This window comes from Calypte anna, chromosome 2 (genome assembly GCF_003957555.1).
Source record: "Calypte anna isolate BGI_N300 chromosome 2, bCalAnn1_v1.p, whole genome shotgun sequence".
NCBI classification, from domain to species: domain Eukaryota; kingdom Metazoa; phylum Chordata; class Aves; order Apodiformes; family Trochilidae; genus Calypte; species Calypte anna.
The window spans coordinates 78886739-78913453 of record NC_044245.1 but is presented as its reverse complement, the minus strand read 5'-3'; the positions used below and the strand labels follow the sequence as shown (position 1 = coordinate 78913453).

At 37.4% G+C, this 26715-nt stretch overlaps 1 protein-coding gene across 1 annotated transcript in view; it reads right to left on the bottom strand.

The window, feature by feature from the left end:
• Positions 1 to 26715, bottom strand: part of CTNND2 (catenin delta 2) — a 522813-nt gene that overhangs the window by 16379 nt on the left and 479719 nt on the right. The window contains exons 16-17 of the mRNA XM_030444848.1: positions 17631 to 17841; positions 14200 to 14284 (exon numbers count right to left, since the gene is read on the bottom strand). Coding sequence (XP_030300708.1) covers positions 14200 to 14284; positions 17631 to 17841 — 296 coding nt within the window. The remainder of the gene's footprint in view (positions 1 to 14199; positions 14285 to 17630; positions 17842 to 26715) is intronic.

Below are 26715 nucleotides of genomic sequence, written 5' to 3'. Positions count from 1 at the left end.
GTTATAGTTTTCTGGTAATTAATTTTCTTTTAAACAGGCAGCTGAAGGGAAGATACAAAAGGGTAGGGTCTAGATCTGATAAAGGGAGAAGGAACAGACTATTTATTAATGTCTGCCTGGAAAAGGAGGAGGCATCAGCCATGCTTCCATAGTGTCAGTCAGAAATGCTCCCAACTTTGTGGATCTGGATGCATTCATGGCCAAGTACACTTTCCTTTTGAACTCTTGCTTTCCTCAAATAAAACCTTGGCATGAAGGTCTGAAGGACACGAACCTCTCCCTAAACCCTTCTTCCTGTTGTTTATTCCATAATACCTGGAACCCTGTTATCTGCATGGTCCCACAGACTCTAGAGAAGTAGCGTGTGATATCAGTTTTATTTGGCAGGGTAACAGGTACTTTGTCAGCATTGCTGCCTCAGAAACAGCGCTGCAAGATGCCTCAGCAGTGAGCAAGCAGAATCTAGCTGTAGCTGGGATGCTGGCAGTAGCATTCTTCTGTGTGGCAAATACTTTTCCTTCTTGATCTCCCTGTGATTTCTTTTTTACTGTAGTGCCTAACAGTGAAGTCTTCAAATAAAATCTGCTACAAACTTTCAAGTTTCCAAGACCAATCAGCTCAATGAAACAAGTCAGGGAAAACCATAAACTCTAACACAAGTGCTGTGGCATTAATTTTGACTAAACAAGGCATATTGGTATCACTGTACAACAATCTTCATGGTGTTTTTCAACAGCATTATGGGCAGCTCCCAGATGTCAAAGTGCTTCAAAACCCTAATGCTTTTAAGTCATTTATGTTTAGCTCTCCTCTGCCGCAAGGAACAAGCTTCTTTCCTTGTAAAGGTAAACTGTTTGTAACAAATTCATTAAAACTATCCCCATAAACAATTCCAAAAGCTATTAGTGTTAAATATGGAAACTAATTTTTAAGAGCCTAAAGGGAGTATTTTCAATTTAATGCTGAGATAAATACCACCTGACGTGATGGCTGCTTTCATTACTTTTTTTCAGCTCTAGTGCCTGTAAATGAAATTTAATTAAATTGATTTGGGTACTTAAAGGTACAGCACATAGCAGTGTCCTGCAGAGAAGAGAGCTAACTCAAAACAAAGTGTGTGCAACTGCATTTCAGAAACCAATTTACCAGCCACAAACATGATCTAGGAGAGGAAGAGTAAGACAAGAAGACCTGACAAATTGGAAAGAAATTCAATGCAATTCTGTTACAGACTACATGCATTCGTTAACTGGCAGCAATTAATTAATAGGTGGCAACTGCACAGTTTGAGAGGACACAGAACACCTCCAGTACAGAAATATTATTACATGCCCTTATTATCTCTCACAAAATATCTTCTACTGTGAGATTTCTCTATACTTTGACTACAATGAACACACTTATTCTCCCTCAATTATACTCTATAAAGTTCAAATGTTAAAGATTGTTTGGCAGTGACATGATTCTAAACATACATTCTTGGGAAAACTGTGGTGACTAGATTTGGGGCAGATTTCTTTCACTTGAGAAAACAAAAGTGATACTGTAATTTCACTGATCACCTTTTACTGGACTTATGGAGTGAGGTCCTACATCCCCTTGTTAATCTTAAGAGTCATTTTGAAAAGAAGTATTTTTCTTCAGAAAACTGGGAAATTATTATTTTGACAGGGTGACTGAACTAGGTGCCGGCATCAACTGCATAAATGTCTTATGAAAATATACCTTTGGTTTTCTACATTCATGGTTAAAATGTAGAGGAAAAGATAAAGCAGTTTTCTATGGCATTTGCAAGAATCTGAAATTTTCAGAACTCTCTGAAAGTGGTGGCCTTGGCTTGAGATGATCTGTGGAGATAGGTGATATCAGACACATCATTTTCTCACTTGTAGTACAATGACACTATGAGGACTGAATGATATTAAGTGCTGACAGGATCTGACACCATGTGGATATAAAGGGACACCAGAGCTCCTCGCTGAAGAACTCACAGAAGAGAGAAGAACGAAAGGAGACAGATACAATGAAGTAGCCAAGAAATGTGTGGTGAAGTTGGAAAGGAGCACTGACATAGCCATCCTCAGTGCACTGCCCAGCCAGGATGACATCCTGGCATCCAGTCAGAAAGAAATCCCACATCAGCTCATGTGCTAATAGCCACATAGCAAAAATAAAAACAAACCCTCCTGAGTAGGCTGATCAGCTGCTCAGAAGACACTGACTTAAAAAGCACTGAGTGGTTTAGAAAAACTGTACTAGAGCATGAATTCACTGTACTTCACATGAATTATTGTGAATGCTGAAGAACACAGCCTGACCGGACTCCTGACCACTGAATTCCTAACTCTGTCAGAAAGAGAGACTTCTCAGAACCAGAGAAATCCTACTAGAGACAAGGAACGAAAATGATGTAACAAATCCAATAATAAAACATCTGAAACCAAAGAAACTATAGAGAATGTCATGTCCTGCTTGCTCCAGGTTTACATACTCTCCAGCATGCTACTTGTTGCTTTAGGCCTGATCCTCTTGTGACTTAATATGTCTTTTTCCAAATGACTTGAAGCATACAGGACCTTTGTCATCCTACTTGCTTATCTGTAAGCAACATCTTACTGGTTTTAGGATTTAACTATAATAATAACAACTGCTCTTGTGATGGCAATAAGCTGTAGAAATGTGAAGTCTCAATGGGCAACCAGTTGCAGGAACTAGGAGGTAGATCCTCCATGGCCGCAGAAGAAGGCGATACAGCTACCAGTCAAAGGGCCTGTAAATAAGTATTATAAGATCTACTCACTTTCTAACTCAGCCAGACACTGCTCTGAGTTACTGGTGCTTCATCCTTTGCAAGCTGAAGCACTGCTGTCAGGTTAAATGAAACATCCTGACTGGGGTGCTGCAGTGTGACACTATCTGGAGTAAAAGATAAATCTGATGTGGAAGTCAAGGCTCATCAGAATTACACAGGTCTGGACAACTCTTCACTGGGAATTGGTTGTCATAACACTAATAAGACACAACAGAAATTACAGCTGGATCAAATTATCTACATACATCAACATATGAAAGTTATGTGTGTGACTTGACAGCAACGGGAACTCAAAAATGGTAGCGAGCGAGATATGTATCTGATGGAGCTCTTAAATGGGATTTTTAAAATAATGTGGTTTAAATGCTCACCAACCACCACACTGACCATTAGGCTTTACAACTTGGGATGATATTATTTTCTTTCAATACAAGAGTAATAATAATAGATTCCCAGTGCATCTCAAGAGTGACAAGGAATCTGACTTCTCTCCCTCTGCCAGCCCCCACCAACACACATGAGTATTCAGTTTTCTAAAGGCACTGCTCCCTGTGTGCCCCCAAAGTATCTGACAGGGAAATGTTACCTACTGAAGAAGATATAAAGAGATGGCTGTTCTTTAAAAGAGCTCCTGCCTTTGTACTGAAGTGTGTTTACTTTGAAAGAGTGATTTCAACTAAACTCTTACAACTTCAACAACTCTAGGAACATTCTTGAAAAACAAACAAAAAAAGCTTTAAATAAACCATGTAATTTAAAAACACAGGTGCTCTTTAATTTTGCCAGATCCTGTTATCAGTAAATGGTTCCTGAAAGGATTGTCCTTTCTGGATTTGGCTGCATTGTTTCCAGGAGAACTCAAAGCCAGTTGAGAATTCTTGTGCACTGATCTGCTTTACGATGTATTCTGAATAAATCTACTTTACTGTTGGCTTTCTTACTGTCATAAGCTAACATACAAACAATTATAACCATAATATTGACAATTTTATTCCTAGGATTTTGTCTTTTGCTTATAAAGACTGACCTGAAGTTACGTTGTGAACAGTGGAGTAAGGATCAACCCTGAAAGATCCTGGCATTCTCCCAGCTTACACACCAGTGGTTGACATTTGGGTTAAATCCTTCAAAAAGATTCTGCATTAAGACTGCAAGTGGAAATCTGGAGTAATTTTGGTGGCTTCAAAAGACAAAGGGCTGATGACTCCAATTGCCCTGTTTGCCTTCCTCACCCAAAGAGTTATGAGACAGGCCTTCAAAATCAACAGATACAAAGTGAAGACATGGATCAATAAACCTCAGAATTTGAGGATTTCAGTATTTACGCTCAGTGTTATTTCCACAGCTTATGAAAGCCAGAAAATTACTTAAAACAGAAAAAATATTGAAGTTTGGGGATTTAAAAATATTACAATAATCTGGATAAAAGTGCAGAACTTGCTCATAGTATGACCACTAAGCTGAAGTGGTTAAAGCAACATACAGTTTGCTTACCATGCCTTCTGGTAATGATGCCAGCTACTTACTGGTTGCAGGTTTTGTTGGGAGTACGATGTGGGAGCCTGTGATGAAGGCCACTCACTCCCCCCTTGCAGAGAAATAACCCAGGGGAGGGGACAGACACTGCTGAGAGCACCAGGAGAGCAGTGCTGTCACCTGAGCCATGGCAAAGGGATGTGCTGGCTGAGCCAGGCTTTAGTCCCCTTTCTTACAATAAGTGGTAGGCTTGACCTCAGCACCTCACTCCCTTTTACTTTGAATTTCAATGTACAAATGGCTTTTACTTATAAATGATTTTTTTTTTTTTTTTTTTTTTTTTTTTGCATCCCAGACACAGGAAAAGTTCAACTGCTTAAGAAGCTGGAAGAGAAATATGTATTTAGGGCAGCAGGAGGCTTAAAGAATGGCTCCTCATCAAACACATCAAAACTGTCTGGCACTGAATGAGGATTAATAAATTTTCTGTATGCTTTTTAAAGTGACATTTTCAGAATCAGTGGTTGAACTCATTCTTTTCAAAACAAGGTGTGTACCTTTCAGTTTCCATCTCAGCTTCTCTGAAAAGAAAGCCATTTTTCTCTTTTGTTAGCATTCCACTCCAAAGTAATTTGGAATATTTTTTCTCCCTGTTTTAATACTGTCATCAGAAGGTACTATATTCTGAGGTACTATATTCTTCTGGGAGTATCAACCCTTTTTTTTCTTTCAAAACACCACATATGGCCTGGGCCAGTTTTCTCTTTGCCAAATGCTTATTTTGTCTGCAGTGTTATAATGCTCTAATTCTGTATCTTCTACCATAATTTTATATCTCATCCCTTGACTTTTGATATGACAGGACACACAATAAGGGAGAGATATGTTAATTACTTACTAAATCAATCCAGGTGAGAAACTGCTAGGAAACTATCCCTGGTTGCTTTATATATATAGCTCAACTCTGGGACATTTCAGGAAGTCCCTGAGGCATTGCTTTACCTATCCATAATTAATTATTGATTTCCTGTTGTGTGCATTGAGAAGATGACAAGGCCTAATCTGATGTGTAAAATAGCTATAAGAAAAGGGAATTGTATGTGAGACAAAGCATGAAGGACAAGACTTCAGTTATGGCAGAGTTCATTATTCATTTTGCTGAAGTTATATGCAGTGAAATAATAAACCTTTCGAAACACTGCAATAAAATCAACGAAATTCATTTTTCAAAGCATCACTTTGCCTCTTTAACAGAACTAAAATTGTTTTAATATATTGTAGAGGAAGTGAAGACAGTATTTGGCTCCTTAGTTAGAATTTCTGTTCTCCTATTTTCTCCTACATAAATAAGGTATATAAGCTATAATTTAAATTACTAGAATTACAAAGGAACATCTTTGCTTGTATCTTGTATGTAGAAGAAAAATCTCCAAGAAAGCTTTTACAGTAGTTTTTCACTTGTATTGTCTTTTTATTCCTGTAATGCAATTCCAATTTCAACATATTTATGTGCTTGAAATGCAAACTCTTGGCCACAAAATTTTGGGGGCAGGACAAATACTACTTTATGCTCAGGGTCAGTTTCTTAAGCCTACTCTCCTTCCATAGACTAGAAACCGATCAACAGCTCTTACTCTTACTTTGAATGCATTAAATAATAAAACCAACAAACTACAACTCTTCTATTATACCTGTGAATGTAAAACATAAAAACATCATCATTAGAAGAAAATCTACACTGCTGTCCCTTGTGGTGAAGAACAAAGTAGCACTGCTGATACTGTGATCAAGAGCCATTAGGAGTTTATGCTTCCTGAAGAGCAGCACTGTGGTTGTAAACTGGGGATCATTTTATTGAAATGTGTAGCTACTTGACAAATGAGGAAACAGTGCCTGTTTGGAAAAATCACTAGATAAACTCATGCTGTCCAGGGTTTTAGGTCAAAAGTTCTTGCATAAATACACCTGAGTCTTAGAGATCCAGTGACTCTTGCTAAGTTGTATGAATTTGAAGTTCTTTGAAACATGTAGTTTACCAACACATTTAGACATCAGTAATGAGAAATGCATCTTCTTGCATATTCTTTTTTACTGAAATACCCTTAAGTGTTTTTGGTTCAGTAGATGAGAGCTTTAGGATTGATAACTCAAAAGGGAACACAGTATTGCACCAAAGCCTACAACTCCCATTTTAGAGAAACCACAACTTTCTCTAAAAGCAGATTTTGAACTTAAAAATAACAAAAATAGTTTAGAAACTACCAGTCAAACTTTTCATTTCTGCTTTCTAAAAAAAGAAGTTATAGCTCTTTTATCAAGACAAACTATTAGCTGGTAAATGAAGTAAACCAATTCAGAACAAAGACACTACAGAAGAGACTCCTTTTAAAATGCAAGGCTTCTTTCTCTAACTCTGAAATGGTAGACATATTTAGGACATTTTTCAATTCTGTTACCAGTTTTAGGAAGAAAAGGAGGAAGAAATGAGAAGGACTTCCCAGCAAATTACCCCCATCCATTATTAGATCACATAGAATATCAAAGAGCTGAAAGTAGGATAGTGATGCATCAGCTTAATATTTCATTGAACTTTGATTGAATTTACATGTACTGGCCACATCAAACAAACATTTTTAATCTCCTTATAGGACCCAGAAGAACGAGGATGATAATAGCAATGCACAGAAGCGTCAGCTAAAGATGCCTCGTGTTATCCATCAGACCATCACAGCTTGACTATTCACCTTTGAAAAGAAAATGTGGTTTGACTACCATAAAAAATATATTTAATTTCATTTTCATGCCCTCTGTGCTTCCTGCATATCTTGTTACTGCTAGTAAAAGTTCGCCTGATCTGATTAATTTGCAAACCTATAAGCAGCCATCCAATGTATCAGTTCAAGTCTACGGGGAGAAACTAAGTTTCTCACCCTTACTCTTTACTACAAATATGATTTTATCTGTGTCTGAGCCTAGATATACAATCACACAAGTTAATTAAAAATGATATTTAGTTAGAAGTAGTAAAGAACACATTCCCTGAACGAATTCTAGAGAAAAAGATTATCATTAATTAAAAGTGGTTTCTCTTAGCGTCTATCTTTAAAAGACTTTCAAAAGACTTTTGGATTCAGTATGGTACATCTGAATCCAGATAAACTTTGTCTGCCATTAATTAATGTTATTTAAATTTGTTTATAAAACTTTAATAGATTATTTAAGTGGACTAAAAATGTTTGCAATCCCCCAAAATATGCGTATAATTTTACTTTGTGTCTACTTTCGTATTCAAGTATTGAAATCTAATCCTATTCTGTGGAACTACTCATCTGAGAAGAAAAATAACCCTTCAGATTCAGGATGTTAACTTGTACCTCTACCCTAAAGATATTTCAGAAACTTCAGTTATACAATTATCTTCAGAAAGAAGGCTCTAAGTCAAAGATAGACTCCTGGTGTGCATTTCCAATTTTTTTTTTCTTCAAAGTTCAAAAGAGGGAGTTCTTTAGAGACAGTTTTTCATAGTTTACACAACTATGAAATTAAATGTCTCTCTTCTAAATCTGTACTTAGCAACCTTAAAATGGACTTGGGTTTTCAAGTGAAAAATACCCAGTGGTTCCCATATAAGTTAACTAGAGCTTACCAGGAGACTCACTATCAATGCTAAGGATGCTTTAGCACCACGTATATGTATGGCTTACCCTAAAGAACTGATCAGGCAAACTTTGATTATTTTCTTATTTTTTTAGCATCTCTTGAGTCTCCTAGCTTTAGGATGAGAATGGTGTCAGCTTCCACACACCTCTTGCCAATGATCTAGAAAAATTTCTGCTGTCTGGTTGCTGAAATATCACTTGCTGTAATGCTGAATGCTTAAAGCAAGCATTATCATGCCTTTAAATCCCTCATGGGAAAATCAACAGTCAAACAGAGCTGCATATACTTTCTAAGGTGACAGCTCAGACCATTAGGGTCTTTACTTTACTTTAAGTATTTACTTTAAGTATTCCCAAGCTCCCCTTGTTCAGACATACTTAAAAGGCTGTGCCTTCTAAGTCCATGTTGTCTCTTGAGTAAATTTTATATACAGGCACCTGTAATTCATGTATAATATGTGCACATATAAATATTTACCAGCAAAAAAGTTGCTATATCATCACACAGATGTCAAAGTATTTGCAAGGAATGGGGGATTAGTTTGGCCTTAGTTGAGCTTAATCATTATATCTGACTTGTAAAAATAAAATTCATTAAAAACTCCCCCACTGAAATAGTGTAAGGATGGGCAAGGCCTGGCTTCAGCTACACAGGACCGTTCTCATAAAAATACTCCCATCAGCACTGAATCTTCAGTTCAGCACAGACTCTATCTTAGAATACACCTAATATTTTAAACACAATAGCAATCATGCAAACTTATTTAGAAAGAAACATATAAAAACTGATATAACTGAAGTATGACTGAAGGAATGGTAAGTGATACTTCCTGTGTGGGTGGAAACTGTCAAGACTATCACAGTTTAATAACACAAATGCAAAATGATTAAAATAAATGAAATCTATTATACTGTAAACATGACAGAATTCAAAAGCATAAAACATCTGAAAATGTATTCCTCTAACAACTGATGCAGAAACATGGATGCTCCCTCATGTGTTGTCATTGTCACATAAGTATGAACATTAGTATTTTGGATTCCCAAAAGATTTTCTACACTTCTTAGGACATATAAAATAAAAAAAAAATTGTAAAAGCATAATTTCGATCCATTTTCTTTCTAGTATTCTCTGGTAGTGTTAACAAAGAGGGTTGGTTAGAAGTAACTAGGAAAAATAACACTTGATTTAATGGATAAGCAAGGAAAATCAGAACATGGTCTATCTGACTGCATAAGTGAAATGGTAATTACTTGTATTAAAATCAAGTAACTAAACATTTTGTACTATTTTATATGTAAAGACTTTTTTTTTTTTCTAAATTGTTATTCTTAAAACCAGCCAAATTATTTCGAATTATAATACAGTGAAGCCGAAGACACTTAACACATTCATGTTATAACAAATGCTGAGAACACCTCCCTCTCTCTTTATTTTTTATTTATTTCACACTCACTTTATGCAAAATTTTTTCCATGTGGGAAAACTTCTGCATACACCAAAGCTTTTACATGTATTGCCCAGCTCAATTTACTTGCACAATTTCCTCCTTAGGCTTAATAATTATGCTCACATGTATATTTCTGTTGTATAGACAAACAGGATATTATTTAAGCAGGCAACTGACAATGAAAAAGCCAGAAATTTTAACATTTACTTGACAAAATTTTGAATGATTCCTAAAAACCAATCTCTGAGTAGTCATATGCAATAAAAAGAGAAGGTGAACTCTAAGTTTATACTTTACAGTGATGCAGCTTAGTTCTGGCTGTGCTGAAAAAAATAGCATCAAGGTAAAAAAATAAATTAAAAATTCCAGACTAATGTATCATTTCTCACGGAAAAAGCTTTGCATCTCTGAGAACACATGTGCAAGAACTAATACTATTCTTTGCTATGCATTTTAAGAACTTAATTGACACTGGGACACAATTATTTTCCTATAGATACCCTGATTAATCTTGTATCCTCTTACAGGATTACACAGGTAATGCTCTTTTATTAGAGATGCCATAGGGCCAGAAAAGAAAGCAAAGGGCCTGATACATTTGATCTGCTGTTGCAACACAGTGCTTGTCAATAACTGCCTTTATGTTTGAATCACCCAGACAATCAAAAGAGGGATTTCAGAAATACTGGAAAGTTTATCAGGCAACAGAACAGATTGCTCTTGCCCATCTCTCTAGCACATGCTGACATCAGAGAACAAAACTCTGTGCACACCTTGCTCACATACATCTGAAATGAATGGGACTGCCCCCTAAGTGACATGAGATACTTTCCATCCAGAAGCTACAGGGTGCAGTAAATTACATTGTGTAGCTTGAAAATATATATCCTGCTACAGGTTTGTTACTTTTGATTCAAACATCTCCTGTAGAAGTCTTTTGGGTATAAATCTCAGGATGCATGAAACAGAATAATTCAACACTGGTCATCTGACAGGCAGAATACCTGGGCTGGGGAACTGATTCTAGTATCTTGGTTCTGGGAGAGAGTATGCTGAGTGTGCCATGACCCAGAGGGGTGGGAATGGTGAAAATTCTCTATTATCAGTCAGAATGAAGCTTGGGGCTACCCACTGTCATAAGTCAATCAATCACTCAATCAGTCAGTCATTTATTAATCAGGCACTTGCATAACTAATATAAAAACGAGCTCCAGACAATGCCTTCTCTATCGTAATCATCTAGTTCTATATCACACTAGGGTGCTAACCTTAATTTCATCCATTCTTTTTCTAAATGGGTGACATGTTAATCTGAACAAGGCCTCGCTAATTGTATAGATATTAATTAAACTCTGCTGGAACATCAGCACTGAAAAATACATATGCTCATGAACAATTTGAGTGCAGGAATAGTTCTTCAAGTCAAGCCCTCCTTTTTAGGAACTGTTACAATCTGGACTTGGAATTTTGATCCTCACTTTAGGGTTTATGTTATGCACAGACCTTTTCACTAGGTAAAGACAGCATCTTTTGGGGGCATGTCCAAAAGACAATCACCTTATCAGAAGAACATCTAAATGACATGTTCCTAGTCTGTATAACAGTACGATGTAATTAACATTTTAAAAGGGTGAGTAGGTATATTTTATTTAAGAAAGGACTTTAGATTCTAAAACTCCTTGACTACAGTTTTGAAGTTTACTGCTGGCAGTTTTTACAGAACATTTAGAAATAAAGGACATTCGCATAGAGTCATCATCTTATTATTCTGAAAGTCACATGAAAAGAAAGTCCTCTTCTAGATCTGGAGCAACTTTGCTGCTTCTAAGGCTTCGGGCAATTCTAAATATCTTTTCCAGCCAATGACAGACAAGGCCATCTTCAGAGTGACTACTCTAACTTTATTAAACGGCTGCTGTTATATTCCTTCTGTTATAAAAGGTACACTACATGTTGAAGGACAACCACCTTTAACAGCCTTCTTAGTTTCAAATAATTGGTTGCATTTTTATTCAATTGGTAGGTAAAAAGCACAAACACTTTTAGTCTTCCGTGCCGAACAGAAACCTATGACAACAAGTGGAAAAGAAAAATAATTTCTACAAATTTGTTGGCATCTGTACTGATATACTGGAAGACAGAATAAGTGTAATTGTAATGACAGAATATAAACTTGTTTTGTTTGATAGACTGTCGGTGCAGTTTATAGTCTGCCAGACATGGGATAATGCCCTCATTGTTGAGAAAAAGTCACAGAGCGAATGGGGTTTCCATGGTTTTGTTAATGCAGTTGTACTTCGACTAAATATACTGCATACTACTCTACCAGCAGTAAACAAGTATTCACTTTTTTCTCCCTTAATACAAGGGATATAATTAATTTTAATCTCTCCTTATTCTACTGTAAACATGTAGCTCGAAACCATGCCACAACTCAAACTGTTTGGTTACACTGTTTGTCAAACTGTAAGGTAAGTGCTGCTACTTTTCCTTAAATGAGATATGATGCTTGTGATTCCCTTGTATTACAATACAGAACTGTGCCTCTCTGTAGGCCACCAATTCTTTGAAAGTAATTGTATAGATACTTCAATACCTAGGAAGAAATTGCTGATGGTTAGGCAGTGGGATTTAGCTGCACTTCAGAAAAGACAGTGCAAGTGCAAGATTGCAGTGTTGATTGTACTGTACTATCAACTGTATCTTCACTTGTTTTGATTAGCATATGTATTTTAATTGCATGAAAGATTTCCTTGACCCAGTATCTTTATATTAAATATCTGATTAAATAGCTTATTATAAGTATAATGCAAACTTTATTAATTTTCCTGTCATAAAGAACATTCTTTTCCCAACAGTGGTGACAGGACAGCCAGGATAACAGCCTACTGTAAGCAAGTTTCATAAATATTATGGCCTTTATAAAGTTTGCTGCACATCTTTTAACAAACTGGAGTATCTTAAATTCACTATCTGAACATTTTGATTAAAAGAAACCATATTTATACAATGTTTAACAGCATATGTAATTGCCTATAATGAATACATAAGTATCTAGTAGAGACTACATATTTAATATTTTGTGAAGCCTTAAGGAATTAGTCAATATAGATTAATAAAATGCTTTCTGAGAACACAGACAATCTGCCTGCTAGGAGTGTCCTGGAATCTACTTCAAAGACTAGCCTGCCCTATTTTCCATAGCATGAGTATGTATTTGTGGCTGCAGAAAATGTTCTTTTAAGCATCCAAGGTACTTAGTAACTGAGCACACTTAATATGTAAGTACCTTACCATTCTTACTGGCAGCCAACAACATGTCCTTTAGGTAGCAGTATACTCAGAAGCCAGACAGCATATAGATTACCTCATGCACAGAGCAACCCTAGAAACTGCTTTTCCAGCACAGCATAGAAATAGAGACAGAAGGTTGAAAATGAGTCAGATATTGTAAGAACCTCTTCAGAGACTATGGTGCAATAAAGTTCAGCCTCTACAGTGCAGCAACCCATGTACAGAGAAGTCAGGCTATGCACACTTCCAGTGTTTTACTGCCTTGCACCAAGAAAACCTACTCTAGCTCATGTTTTTTCTACTCTTAATGGGACAGTTGAGTAACAGATCATTACTACGAACATTTTCCCATATGTTATCCCTAGGGCTGGCAACAATGACGACTGAAAATACTGGAAGTGAACAATGGGAGAGACTCAATAATCATCCTTCTTATTCCTCAAATTTGACATAAACAGGGCTGAGGCATGGAAAAGAACAGCATTTCAAACAGAAGGTCAGCTTCTGCCAGTTTGAGATTTTGTGTGTAACTAAGTTCTTGTGCAAAAAAAGACTATACTGCTGCGAATCTTCCCTGCTTCACAATTAGCATGCCTCAGCCTTAACAAGGACCTGAACTTTTGTGCCACATGAAATTTTAGCTCTTTTTGCTGAGTTATTTTACAAATACAAGTATCACTTAGATCAGCTGAGACTATAAATGCAAGTATCAGTTAGATCAGCTGTAAAGTTCCATGTGGAAAGAAGACCTTTGAGAACCAAATCTGCAAGCTGATACTCACATGGAGATTAATTCAGTTTGGAAATACTCAGCAGGAATTATTTTAAGCATGGTAATTCACTAAACTCATGCTTATTTTTAAGGTATATTGGATGTTGTTTGACAGGAAATGTATTACCATATGCACTTCATTTTTAAGAGGTTAGCAGGCCTGTGAGAATGATATGGTACTACAGACTCCATAGACAGACTGAAAACCAAGTGCATGATCTCAGTGTCTGCCAGACAATAGGAAGTGAGACCATCAGGTTTCAGCCCAGCTTGATGCGTAACTGGCCCCTAAGCACCAGCCCTTCAGATACTCTTGAGGATACTCTTCACAATCTCTTGAGGAAATCTGGGAGCTGAAGGGCTGAAAATCAGACAAACTCCTCAAGACAGGGCAGGGAGGCGTAAGAAGGAAAGGTACAGTAGGACAAAGCCTGCATATGTTTGTTCAGTGAACAAAGGACTTCACTCTCCAGGCATGTCAGATCCAGCACTTGCTTTCTGAATTTTTCTGAAAATCAAAATCATATCCCCTTTCAACCACTACTGTGTTTACAAAAGGAATTTCTATTTTTAAAGTAGAAATTAATGAAAAACCCATAGCTCCAAGTATCTCAAATTTTTAATTCTAGGTGAAATTCCAGTTCACATAAAGGTTTTGGTCTAAAGTCTCTCAGCCCCATAATCTGGGTAACCATGTTAAAGACGACAAATCTAGAAAAAAAACCCAAGCCTTACCTTTTTGTAGAGACTTCTCAGGTCTCTGTACTGCCACATACTATTGAGGACCTGAGATGCTGCTTTCACCACTTTTGGCGAATGCCTGTTACACACATATATTAAAAAGGGAGAGAGAGAGAAAGAAAGAGTGAGAAAGAGACTGTTAAGTTCAAGGCTCCATTCACCCCAATTTTCAAATGCATTGATATGGATTTAAACCCACAATTAAAGTGTGTTTTAAATGTATCATAACACCTTTGGTTGTCGTCTTGGAGACCAATGTGTTTTTAAGTAAGGCAAATACAAGTTATTTTTTTAGGATTAATTTAGTGAGGAGCAATATGTGTGTTCCTCATCACACTGACAACAAGGATTCATGATGAGAGCATAGTAAGAGGAATGGGAGAGAAGGCAACTGGCAAAACTTTGAGGACCCCACTGGTATTACATACATCTAAGATGTTCTGGCTCCAACTTCTTTTCATGAAGGACAAGAAGTTAGAACCAGAGTTTCTTTCTCTATAAGCTGCCAAACTTCAACTCATGATAGCGTGCTCAATGCTTAAAGTATCTCTTAGCAGTAGCCAAAAGAAGCACTCTCGATGGGTGATGAGCACTGGTTTTGAAGTGCAGAGCAAAGATGCAAAAATACAACTGAGTATGAGAAGTCATGACGTATTTCATTACGAATCTAAATTAGGACTTGCAGCTTGCTCATACCACTACCCTTTAATGATGGCAATGTAATGTCATGTTGAAAGCCATATGTAACTTCACACGGACTTTCTCTTCAGAAACATTTTGAAAGAAGTTCTAAACTATTGCTACAACCAGTTGGAATCATGCATTCCTCTTGGGACAAGTAAGTTAGACAAAAATTTTTTAAAAATGAAATATCAGAGAGTATTCAGCTCAGTGAAGAAGGGTCAAACAGGAAAGGGCCAGGAAGATAAACCAGCTCATTGAGGAAGCATACACTGTGTAGTTAAGCACTACTACACATAGTGCAGTAGATTGGTATAAAACCTTGCACAGGCCAAATTCTGGAGTGAGAATCGATGGAGTTTGGGGCAGTCATTGAGATGATTCATGTTTTACTCAGAAAAAGGCACATGGATTACAAAACCAAAGAGAAATCAGAAAGCCAGCAGCATATATTATTGGTCTGGGCAGAAGTCTTCCCAGGGGTTAGGCTCTGGTTCATCCTGTGACCTCTGAGAAGGACAAGTGGCAGACTGGCAGTAAAGCTGGTATACCAATGCTCTTGACACAACTGATCCTATTAACTATACAGTATTTTCCTAGGCATTTATTTGGTGCCTTTTGAAATTTTTTATTTCTCACCCAGCGTACAGCAGTTGGTGGGTAATACGTGAATAATCAGGAATTTGATAATCCTTTTCAAACATCATTTTTTTTATTATACTCCCAGCTATACTTACTATTAAGGTGCTGGTAGAGTGGAGAAGCCACAAAAATAACTGTGCCAACCATAATACGGGTACTGAGGAGAAAAAGCAACTAGGGACTTGGCCAATATGACCTTATGAATACCAGTTCTCTCCTACTGCCATATGGGGAAAGCACTCAAGCCCTGGGCATGTTCCAAGGGCTAGTGGGGCCAGCCTTACACTCCTGGCACTGACACATCCCAATATGCATGGCCAGGCTAGTAACCTACACTTGTAGGAACAGACAATTTATAATGGAAAAGACAAATTTGCACGTAAGTGTTTATTGTATGCAACTGACCATGTCAGAATTTACCAGCAGTCCAACAACCAGCAGTTCTGATTTTAAAGCAATGTATTACCCATAAGAAACCAAACCAAAGCAATGGTGTCTTATACTTCTGAAAGCTGAAAAATGAAACTTTCACTTAAGAGGGGCATTTGTAGCACTGGGAGTTTACAGGTGTTCTTGTTCCAAGCCTGTGTAACCTGTAACAATAACACAGGACCACAATGCAAAGTACTTTAGAGGTGGGATACATATAATGATTTGGGAGAGCATTTTGGAATTCCTCAGCACTAGTGGGGATAAAAAATTCTTCCATTTAACACAGATAGGTCTTTCACATTATGAGGGATACTTAGACAGGACATTACATCCTTGGATCCTCCTAAAACCACCCGTTAAACTTTGAAAATTCCAGACTTAGCGGGTACCTATAATTTCTACCAGATAATAAGCAGGTAGACAAATGCATTTTTCTGAAGACACATTCCACTTAAGAGACATGGATATGAACCTGCTTGTAACCTCAGCACATTTTATCTAGAAAATGTAAATTAAAAAATCAAATAGATTCAATCATAATAAAAATGCAAACGTAAATAAATCAGCAGAGTATGGGGAGCTGCCACAACTGGACTTGCATACTCTGTCACTCTACTACTTTTTACACCTGACAATTAGAATGCAAGAATGTTTCAGTAATGAATTTGGTATGAAAAGAAAAGGGTGACAACAGAGAAAAATAAATGCAGTTAAATTATATTGGCAATGCTCTGATCACATAGGCGAGCATAAGTTCTCATACCAAATGTAGGGTGCATAAATCTTTCCTTCAGGTTGTAGCCTGGCTTTGTGGGGCTCTTTTAAAGCTCTGATGCTGCAGTAGGCTGTGTGATGACAGCTTCGAGTAGCTGGACTGATGGGTTTTGTACACTATAGTGAAGGCTTTTTGTTTTCAAACTGCCATAGTCCCATTGCACTATACTTCTGCAGGTTGACAAATATGAGAACCAGGCTCTCTGTTTTAGGCAAAAGAAGGATAAAGAGTGAACTCTTCATGAAGAGTGTGCACACAGGAAAACAGACAAGATGAAACCATAGCAGCTCTGAAAATGTCACAGTTGTGTGTAAGATTTTTCCATGTTTTGGTGCCTCGCAAATTAGCCTGCAGGTATCCTAATGCTCTCTCAGAAATAAGGTGTCGGTAAAATCCATGGATTGACTTTTGTCCTACGCCCTACCACACCAGCAAGCTGGCCATAGGGAAAAGGGTGCTGTGAAGAGGGACAGTGACTTTACATTCTTCACTCCCAGAGCAAGAGGAGCAGTAACAGAACTGCGGTGGTCCTCTCCTTTCACAGGATCCCTCCACCCCTTCTGCAGGGTGTAATCCAACAGCTTTGGTCCCTAATGTTTATCAGTATCTTCTGGAAGTGCTTAGAGGTAGCAGTGACTGCAAATAATTACTCTTCCTGAAAGAGCACATGTAGCACACTCCATACACTGCTGATGGCACATAAGAAATAGATCAGAGCAGATAATTTTGGTACTGGTAATTTCTGTTTCTTGTCACCTTTCACACTGGGCACAGGTTTTCTGCTGGAACTAAAGTATTCAACTCACGAATTGCACATAAGAGGCAAACACATTCAGGACTAGTAGTAACTATTGGAGATGTTAAAAAAGGATGCAAGGTGATTTGCAAAACATACTTGTCTCCTTTACTCTTAGATATGCCAACCAGTTTCTCAATGCCGCCTGCGTCTCGTAAGGCCTTGGCATTCTCCATGTTTTTAGTGATGACTTCGTGCAGAGTGCAGCAAATGGCAGTGACGGTGTCATCAGACATGGCCTTGCTTGCTGAGCTGTTGCTGTTGTTAGCGCCTGGCAGTCGGTGGACCAGATCCCTCATGGCATACTTGCCTTTGTTGGGAGAAAATGAAGGGAGAATTCAGAAGATAAACTAATAAAGGGTGATGGAGAAGTACAGGGAAAACACGTAAAGACTGTTTGCATCACTGCGTGTAATCTGATTGCCTACTGATACTATTTTGGAGCAAGTCACATTTATAGGATTGCACGCTGAAGCATTTCATACATTAGAGACTTTTTAACATTTTCATAATTCACCTGTTGGAGATATCAGACATGGGCTACATCACATTCTTATGAGAATGAAATAATGATAGTACAGGCCAATTGTATACAAAGAAAACCCACACACCTCAACTTACAGAGCTGAAGACGTCGACATCTGCCATCACACAACTAACAACTCAAGTTACTACAAATAAAGTGTGCATCAGTTGTTAAAAAGACTATGGTGAATGTAATAACGCTGTTATTTGTGAAAAAGTTTTCTCCGAAGGACCAGTTTCACAGAACAAGATTAATTATATACTACATGGAGTAATTTAACTGGGTTTATTAGTATTACTATGACTTTATTGCTTATTCAATCATTAAGAGATGACACTGCACTCTTCCATGCATCCTTAGTTTTATACATAGTACTGACCAGAAAGGTAGCTTTTCTGGTATCTATTCCTTTCTGATATTTATAAGTTATTTTATGTAACAATAACTCCTAGAACATAAAATCTCCTAGAATGAAAGATGCCATAGATTTTTTTAAATGGCCACACTGAACTGAAGACACAAAAAATAAATTATGCTCAACATATTACTTTTTTATGTTTAAATGAACATTATCTATGATTATTTCTATTATCTATGTCATCTAGGACTTATGAAAATAATATAAGAGAAGCTTCTGAGAATATACATATCTATATATTATAAACGTAAATATATAAATATATGGAAGGGTTAGCATTTGCACCAATATTTGAGAAGCCTCACACCAGTTCTAGAGGGTTAGTAATCTGGGAAAATGGCAGCTCAATCCTGCAACACAAGACAATATCAGAGAAGACAATATCAGACAGGGTGAAGTCTTGATGAAGTTGCTGAGGTTGAGTGAGACAACTGTGAATCACCTTCAGTGCAGCTGTGCTAGGAATTTGCATACAGCAATCACCACTAAAGTGTATCGTGCAGAATGAAAAGGACAGGGAAATTGGGAAAAATAAATATAATTAGTAACCTAATCGACATCACATTTTATGAAGGAAATTATCAGGTATGATCAGTGTATATAACATGATAATTTAATCAGATTTTTTTGATAACTTAAAAAAGTTCTGATATTTTGTATTTATGAATACTTATTAAAAGTTTTGTTTCTGAATTCGTAAATTCAGTTGTGTGTGTCCACATCTGAAAGCAGAGGTAAGAGGATAACCAAGTATTTTAGCTATCATATCTTAAATTATTTTTATTTCTCACAATTTTGCCTCCAGTGGTAAAAATATAGCCAGTCTTCTGGAACAAAATATTCATAGTACAGATAAAAACTATAATCTCTGTACTGAAAAAGTAAAGGTTATCAAATTATGTGGTAATGTGAGGTCTTAGAAACTAATCCCTCCATACCATGTAAAACATTCCTGATTAAAAAAGCTTAACATTACCCACAGAATGTACAGAGTAGAATTGAAACCTTACCAGTAGGTTGCAATACAAATATTGTATTGTTGTCATTTTTATTTCATTGCACTTAATGTATAATTGGTCATTTGCAATATTAACTTTTCACTAATATTAATATCAGATGTAGTACTGATGTTAATACTACTTTCTTTTCCAGAAAAGGCACATTTGAGAAAATGGAAAACCTTTTTTATTCCTGTATGTATATGAAACTGTTCAAGAACAGCCTGAAATGCTGTTTACACCTGCATCTGTTGCTTGCAACATGAACACATTAACAGTGGCTTCTCACTTGCAGTGATTACTTCAGTCTGTACCACATACTAAATAAAGTTCATGCATCAAAAATTAAAATACAATAAACCATGCCCAGCTATAGATTTCACAGCCAAGCCTTTGTCCACCAGGGATTTGTCCACCAGGCATCAGGAATAAGCTCGAGTAGATAAAGTGAGACTTTCTGCTTCACCTTGTGCACACACCCAGAGCAGACCAATATTCCTTTTTCCTCTCCTACCTTACTTAAAAGTGCAATGGAGGGTCTCACTGTCTCAGTCCTTTGGTGAAACCAGGTGACAGTGGCCACTCCATTAGCAGCTAAAGGTTGTACCTTAACACTAGTGTAAGGAAATCTGGATGGCTAACCCAAGCAGGATTCTTTCCTGGAACTGGCCTAGTATTCCATGCACATGCCTAAACACACAAGAGATTTCTAAAAAGAAACAAAGGTTTTGGAGCTATCAGTAAAAACTCCTTAGGAAAAGTGAACTTAGCTCAGTCAGGTACAGTATAAGCATCTTGGACATGTTAATGCTCAATAGTTCTGATACTTCTGATGTGCACACACTTAACTTAGGCTTGGGACAATCAAATCAGTATTAGATAATTCCCATCAATACACCTGACTTTTATCAGTAACGTGCAACAGTGGGATACTACAGTATCTCTGAGTGGCTGTGGTAATTCCACGTCAACAGACTATTCAGTTCTTAACCAGTTGCGTACTTAAATTAGAATACATTCTGAATGCTGCTTTTTATTTTATTTTTTTTTATTTTTCTTTGCCTATGAATTGCATCGAATTAAGCCTTTGGATAGAAAGTGCCAGAAGACTCAGTACAAATTTGTTGACCTAAAATCTAGTCAGCATATTGCAGCTGTGCAAGCTGGTGTCCAGGCATCTGTTCCTGCCAGCATCCAGGCTGGCTTGTATATATATATTTGTATGTATTTGTATTTTTGTTACTTTATTCCTTATGTTATTGCCTTTCTCCTGTGCTAGTAAATCTGTCTCCAATTGTTTTCAATATTCAACTTCAGGTCTCCAGTCTTTATTCCCCCTTTTATCCTCCCTTGTTGGGGGGCTGGGGGGGGGCATATAGAGGGTAATTCTCTGTCCTTTGGTTTGTGGTCTGCCCAAACTGCTAAGCCATGACAACGCATTTTACTGCAATGCACTGTAGGAAATTGTAAATTGTAGCCAAAGACATTTTACTACATGATGCCAACTGACTGTAATACTGACATCTGCATCCAAAAATTACCAAGTCAGTTCAATCATTTGTAAGGGAATGAGTAATGAGTTAACTTAAGATTAGTTTGAGTAAGCACTTCAAAACTTTCAAAACTTGGGGGCTGGAGAAACTGCTTTAGCTGCTTCACATTAAGCCTAGTCTGCCAATTAAATTGGGACCATGAGTGCTTTGAGCTTGAGAACAATGCTGGATTTCACCTCCTTTCAGGTTTACTTGAACTTAAATTTTAAGACTTGGTGGTAATAAATTATTTTTGGAGACGACGGGAAGAACCCAAGTGCACCTGACTAGCAGTTGCTAAGACAGAGCAAAAGATCAACTAGAGGTCTCAATACTCCTTCCCCTCAGAAAAATGATACATATTTTCCACTTTTCTACCACCTCTGATGACAGGCAGCTAGATTTCAAGATAGAAGATTGGTATTTGGTATGGATCATGAAAAAGGGGAACAGTATCTCTCCTGATACATTGTATGTGATATGCCATTCATTGGTTTTCTTTTTTTTTAAATCTTCTTTATCAAGAATGAATTCAGCAATAGGTAGTGTAGCATATAAAGCACTTCAGGGAGCAGGAATTGTCATTTTTTACAGTTTCAGAGAAGAAACCCTCCAATCTTCATAGAACGATGAAAGAACATGAACCACAGGTATCTGTGTTGGCAGTGTCAATTGAGATTTGCTTGTATAAGAATCAAATATTTAAAGCATAACCAATATAGAAGCTTTTACTTTTTAAAAAAAGATTAAAGATGTTGGTCGTATGATTCAAGAAAGGTATAGTATGAGGAGAGCCAGGAATGACAAAGGGCACAGCTGTAACAGTGGTGGAAGAGCAGTATGAATAGATGCTAGTAGCACTGGAGAAAAGACAAAATGGAAGCATTTTGGTATTTTCACCCTGAACATGCCATGGGAAATCACAACTAGTGCAATACAATCACAGCTTTACAGCAAATTGTTTTCTCAGATCCATGATCCTTCATAGATTTTCTTTCCTGTAACAGCATTTTAGCCCCTTCACCTTCCTCCTACAGCTTCTCTGTTTCCAGAAACATGAGTTTTCCATTTCAAGTATTTCTTGCCTCCCTCTGGCTGATCATTTTTCTTGCTTTCAGTTCACCTTCTCAGGGCTGGCCTCTATTACATGACTGATATTTTTTCTCCCTTGAGCTGTGTACCCTAAGCCCTATGGGCCTTAACTACTAAGCTTTTATGTTCCTTCACCATCTCTGGCCTTTCTGATACTTAAGCATGTATCTCTCTATCTGCCTTGTCTATCAAGCTTTTCAGTTCTCTCCTCTTGTTGATTAAAAAGCCTTCAGTCTGATGCTAAGCTAGAGCCTGTCTTTGTCACACCCCTGCACACCCATGACCCCCCTCACCAAGCTCCTGCTATTTAATGTTCTGAACTAAAGGAAATTTTTGCTAGCTTACAAGCATAAACTTTAGACTTGAAAATACTGGTGTGTTTAAAACATATTGCTCTTGCACTATCTTGTTATCTGCATTGTCTATCACAGCTGCATGGATAGCTATCTACCTAACTACTGTAACTTCTCATCCTGATTATACTCTTATACCTTTGTATTCTGCATTTCTTCCACATAGCAAGACTGCAGATATTCAGGCTTTGTATTAGCAGTTGTCTTAAGACCTAGGGATTAAAGAACTTCCAGGGCCCTTCAACTGGCCACAAGCTGCTAATCCATACAGCATATCTGTTCCAACACAGGCTTTAAAGGTTAGATCCATGTGATCCATGTCTACACTTTGCATTCAGAAGCACTTTATATGCCTCCATTGGAGCTAATGCCAAACCTAGAGCAATGTATTAAGACCCTGATGTGCGTTTCTGCCTCTTTCATCTTTGCTGCTGTCTTTTTTGGCAATTGCCATGGGATTCATGCTGCCACAGAAAAGTGGATTTCTGGAGAAATTAGCTTGCATTTGGAGCAGATGTTTGTGAGAAAACAGTGAGGAAACTAATACAGAAATAGATTTATGGGTATCATGGCCAACTGGAGTTTGTTTCCTAAGAGTACCTCTCAACCAGTGTAGTGGATGGCTTCTATATTGAATGGTATTCCATATATCAGCTGAGCAATCTCTGTCCCCTTCTCTCATGCTGGAGAAGTAACACAACTACCAAGCACAGGCAACCCAGCTCAGGGTGCATTCTCTTGACCTGGAATCCAATTTTGGAAGACAAATTTGGCAAGAGGTGTATACATCAATTTGTTGACTGTCTTATCCACACTCGAAGCATAAAAGTTACTCAGTTCAAGTCCAGCTTGACCTGCCTAATTATCTGTTTATCTGATATACCAAACTACTACTGATCCAAGGAAGGAGAAAAACCTCCACCAATAAGCTTCTATTCATCACCCTAAGCAGCAAAGGAAGCAGTGCTTTTAAGTTAAATGGTCATAAAGCTACAGGTAATGCTGCTCTTCTGTTGCTCTTCCTCCCCTGGCCAGAAAAAAGGGATTTGAGCAGTGGCTTTGGCAATCTTCCTTCCAGTCTTAGCCATGATACATTGGCTGGGAACAAAAGCGACAGACCCAGGCTTCATTCTTCTTGGATCCAGGGAATTTCATCTCACATGCTTGGGTTTTATATACAGAATGGACTGAATCCATGTGGGCAAACACTCAAATAATCTCCCTTTTAATTAATTTTGTTTTCACCTCCTGACAGGTATGCGACTGGAAAAGGCATGGAAAGGACTTGCTAGCCTTTCTATTGGCACAGGTAGTGCAAATATATCTAATCAATCAGCTCCTTTACACACCAACAGATCTATTTCTTGTATAGACTGCACTGTCATCTTTCCTTTCATCTTTTCACTAGCCCAAGGTAAAAAAAAAAAAAAAAAAAATTCTGCAAATGGAAGTGGTTCCTCAGTTTAATTGCTGCGGGCTAAGGTTTTTGATTACTGGAGCTGGTTTTAGTCCCTTGCTATCCTCTTCCCTGCACCCTGCAGAGAACAGAGCTTTTTGGAAGGTTTAATTTTAAAAAAATACAGTTGTTTAATTAATATTATGATTAATCAGTGTTTCTAAAGTGCTTTGAAGAGGAAAAGTGCTATGTGAGTGTTGAGTGGAACTATAGTTTTATCTGTATTATTTTCTGAGATAGGATAATATTTTCTTAATAGTCTGATTCAAGGGACTTTAAATTATGCCATAATGAAGAAATAAGAATGTCATCTATTTTTGGAAAAATAAGTATAGGTTTCAAGATCTATGCCCTGATCCAAACCCCACTGAAATTAACGAGCCTGTCTACCAATGTCAAAAGGTATTAAACTGGATTCATAAAGAAGTAGCTTTTCTTTTCTACTTTGGTTTTACTTCATGTCCAAACCAGAACAAGATTCTGACAGGAGACTGATGTAACCAGAGTGAATTGCAACTAGACATTATCCTGCCTTAAATGTCTATGAAGAAAATGCTATTTATTTGCTAATAATTTTCTTCTTCTCTGCTTGTGCTATAACATTGCCTGAAACTAATGAACAAATTTTTCCCCACCGTACGGTCTGGAAGACTGATTATTTTTGCATGTTTTTATACAGTTGCAATAATATTATGGTGAAATATAGAAAAATTTTTATGTTTAGAGAGGTTCATTAAAATATTAAGAGAAATAAAACCAAAACGGATGTTCAAGGTAAATCCTGTTGTTAAAGATTACGTAGGTGCAAAGATGGAAATGATTTAGCTCAATAAATATAAATCTTGCTGAAGTGATGGTGTCTTTTCCAAACAATGCTTCCAGCAAATATCAAAACCATCCCAGGTCATACTATAATATTCATATATTCCTTAATAAGTGCAATGCTCAAATATTTCACTGCGAAAGTGATGTGGAGCAGTTAAGGCAATTAATCTGTGCATTATGACAAAACAATTCTGAGAATACATATCAGAGTTTTCTAGACTGCTTTATCATGCACCACAGAATAAAAAAAAATTATATTTCATAAGAAAATCCTGGTTAGTATCTAAGGCTGAGTGAAATCATACACAGACTTTACAGAAGTCAGTGTTTTGGAGAAGGACTGAAGGAAAAAGAAAAAGAACAAGTAAAAGGATAGCAACAGAAGAAGTGCTAACTGTTTCACAAATATTTTTAAAAGCCTTGAAGACAATTTATTCAGGAAAGGTTAGGAGTATAACACAGTGTTATCTTTTTTTCTACAATTTGGAAATGATAGCAAAGACCTCATGAAGATAAATTGTTCAACTGCTGAACTGCTAATGCATCAGTGTTATCTAAAACAGACCATACAAACATCTGCTCTAGTGATGCAGTTATAGGTACCTTTGTAAGAAATACAGTATCTCATGCTGGTCATGCAGAAAGCAGAAAAGTAGTCAATTTTACTAGGTATTTTTCGGAGGTCAGTCCATTTTGCAGATAATACTTAAGTTTTGACTCACTTTAATACCTGTTCTCAATAGAGCTTTTTGTGTTAGCCACACAGTCATTGGAAAAGAGAAAATTACATTGTAGTTTTGTATTTAAGTCACCAGAAGCTACCACAGTTTAAGGCCTGAATACAGGAGGTATGTAAGCAAGGATATAGCGCAGAGTTAAAATAAATGTGTTCTCATGCAAAGGGCAAAAATGAAGCTGATAATTTCCCCTAAGCAGTGGATGCTGTATTATTTCTTGTTTTGACTACCGCATGACTAGTTTTTACATTTCTCATGAAGAACATCTTCAACTCTTCTAAGTTTTACATCTCATTTCTAGTTAGGTTTTAAAAAAATGTTACAAATCAATTCTAGTCCCAACTCCTGCATCAGAGCACAGATCTACTAGAGCACAGTTCTGCTTGTGCTTCCTCAGGATGCAGGAGTCAAAGGGTTCACAATGTGACTTGGTTTTGGGTTGTGTTACAGATGTTTCTTTCAAGATGACAGCTCCAGATGGCATCTTTAGGCTAGTAACTGATGAAGTCTTTTCTCTAGTGGCCTGAAAACTTGCCTCCAGACATGCATTTGAGCTTGCTCAACTTAGTGGTTTTTTAACCTGAGTCACAGCTGCTCACATCTAAGTAACAGACAGAGGGAAGACTCTCAGGACTGTGAACTCAGTTTCCTTCTCTTGCCTTCATGGGCATGAGACTGCACACATGACAAAAGAGTCGAGACAGTCTGTGCATTAGCCTTGATCTCCTTTTTTGAAGACCAAGATGGACAAAGGATATCTGCGTAAGGCAAGGCCTTCTTAGATCCTTCAACCTCATCTGTCTCAGCCCCCTGCAGTGTTTGTTGATCTCTGCTGCTCTCAAAGAGAGAGAGAGAACTGGGCAGGTCTTCCAGAAGTCTTCTCCTCTCTCCAGACTTGTGGAAAAGAAGAACCTGCCTCAGAGCAGCTGGGTCTCTGGCTCCAAGTGTGTTATTCTAAATGATCAGAGTGCTCTGAAAGACTAGGGTGGAGTTAAGAGTGAAAATTTTATATGTAGCCAGCACCCTCACTACTTCCCTGTGACACGCTGGAATATAAACTATACTCTGCACTGCAGTGGAAGGATGGGCAGTCACGTTTGAAGTGATAGAAAAGATCTAAGTTAAAAACAACAGAAAAGCAAAGAAGAAAAATAAATGCTCTCAGTCAAGCAGATCAGGAGAGGCAACAGAGACAATGCTGACCTCCTAACCATGGGAGATTCAGTGGACAATACTACCAAATATAA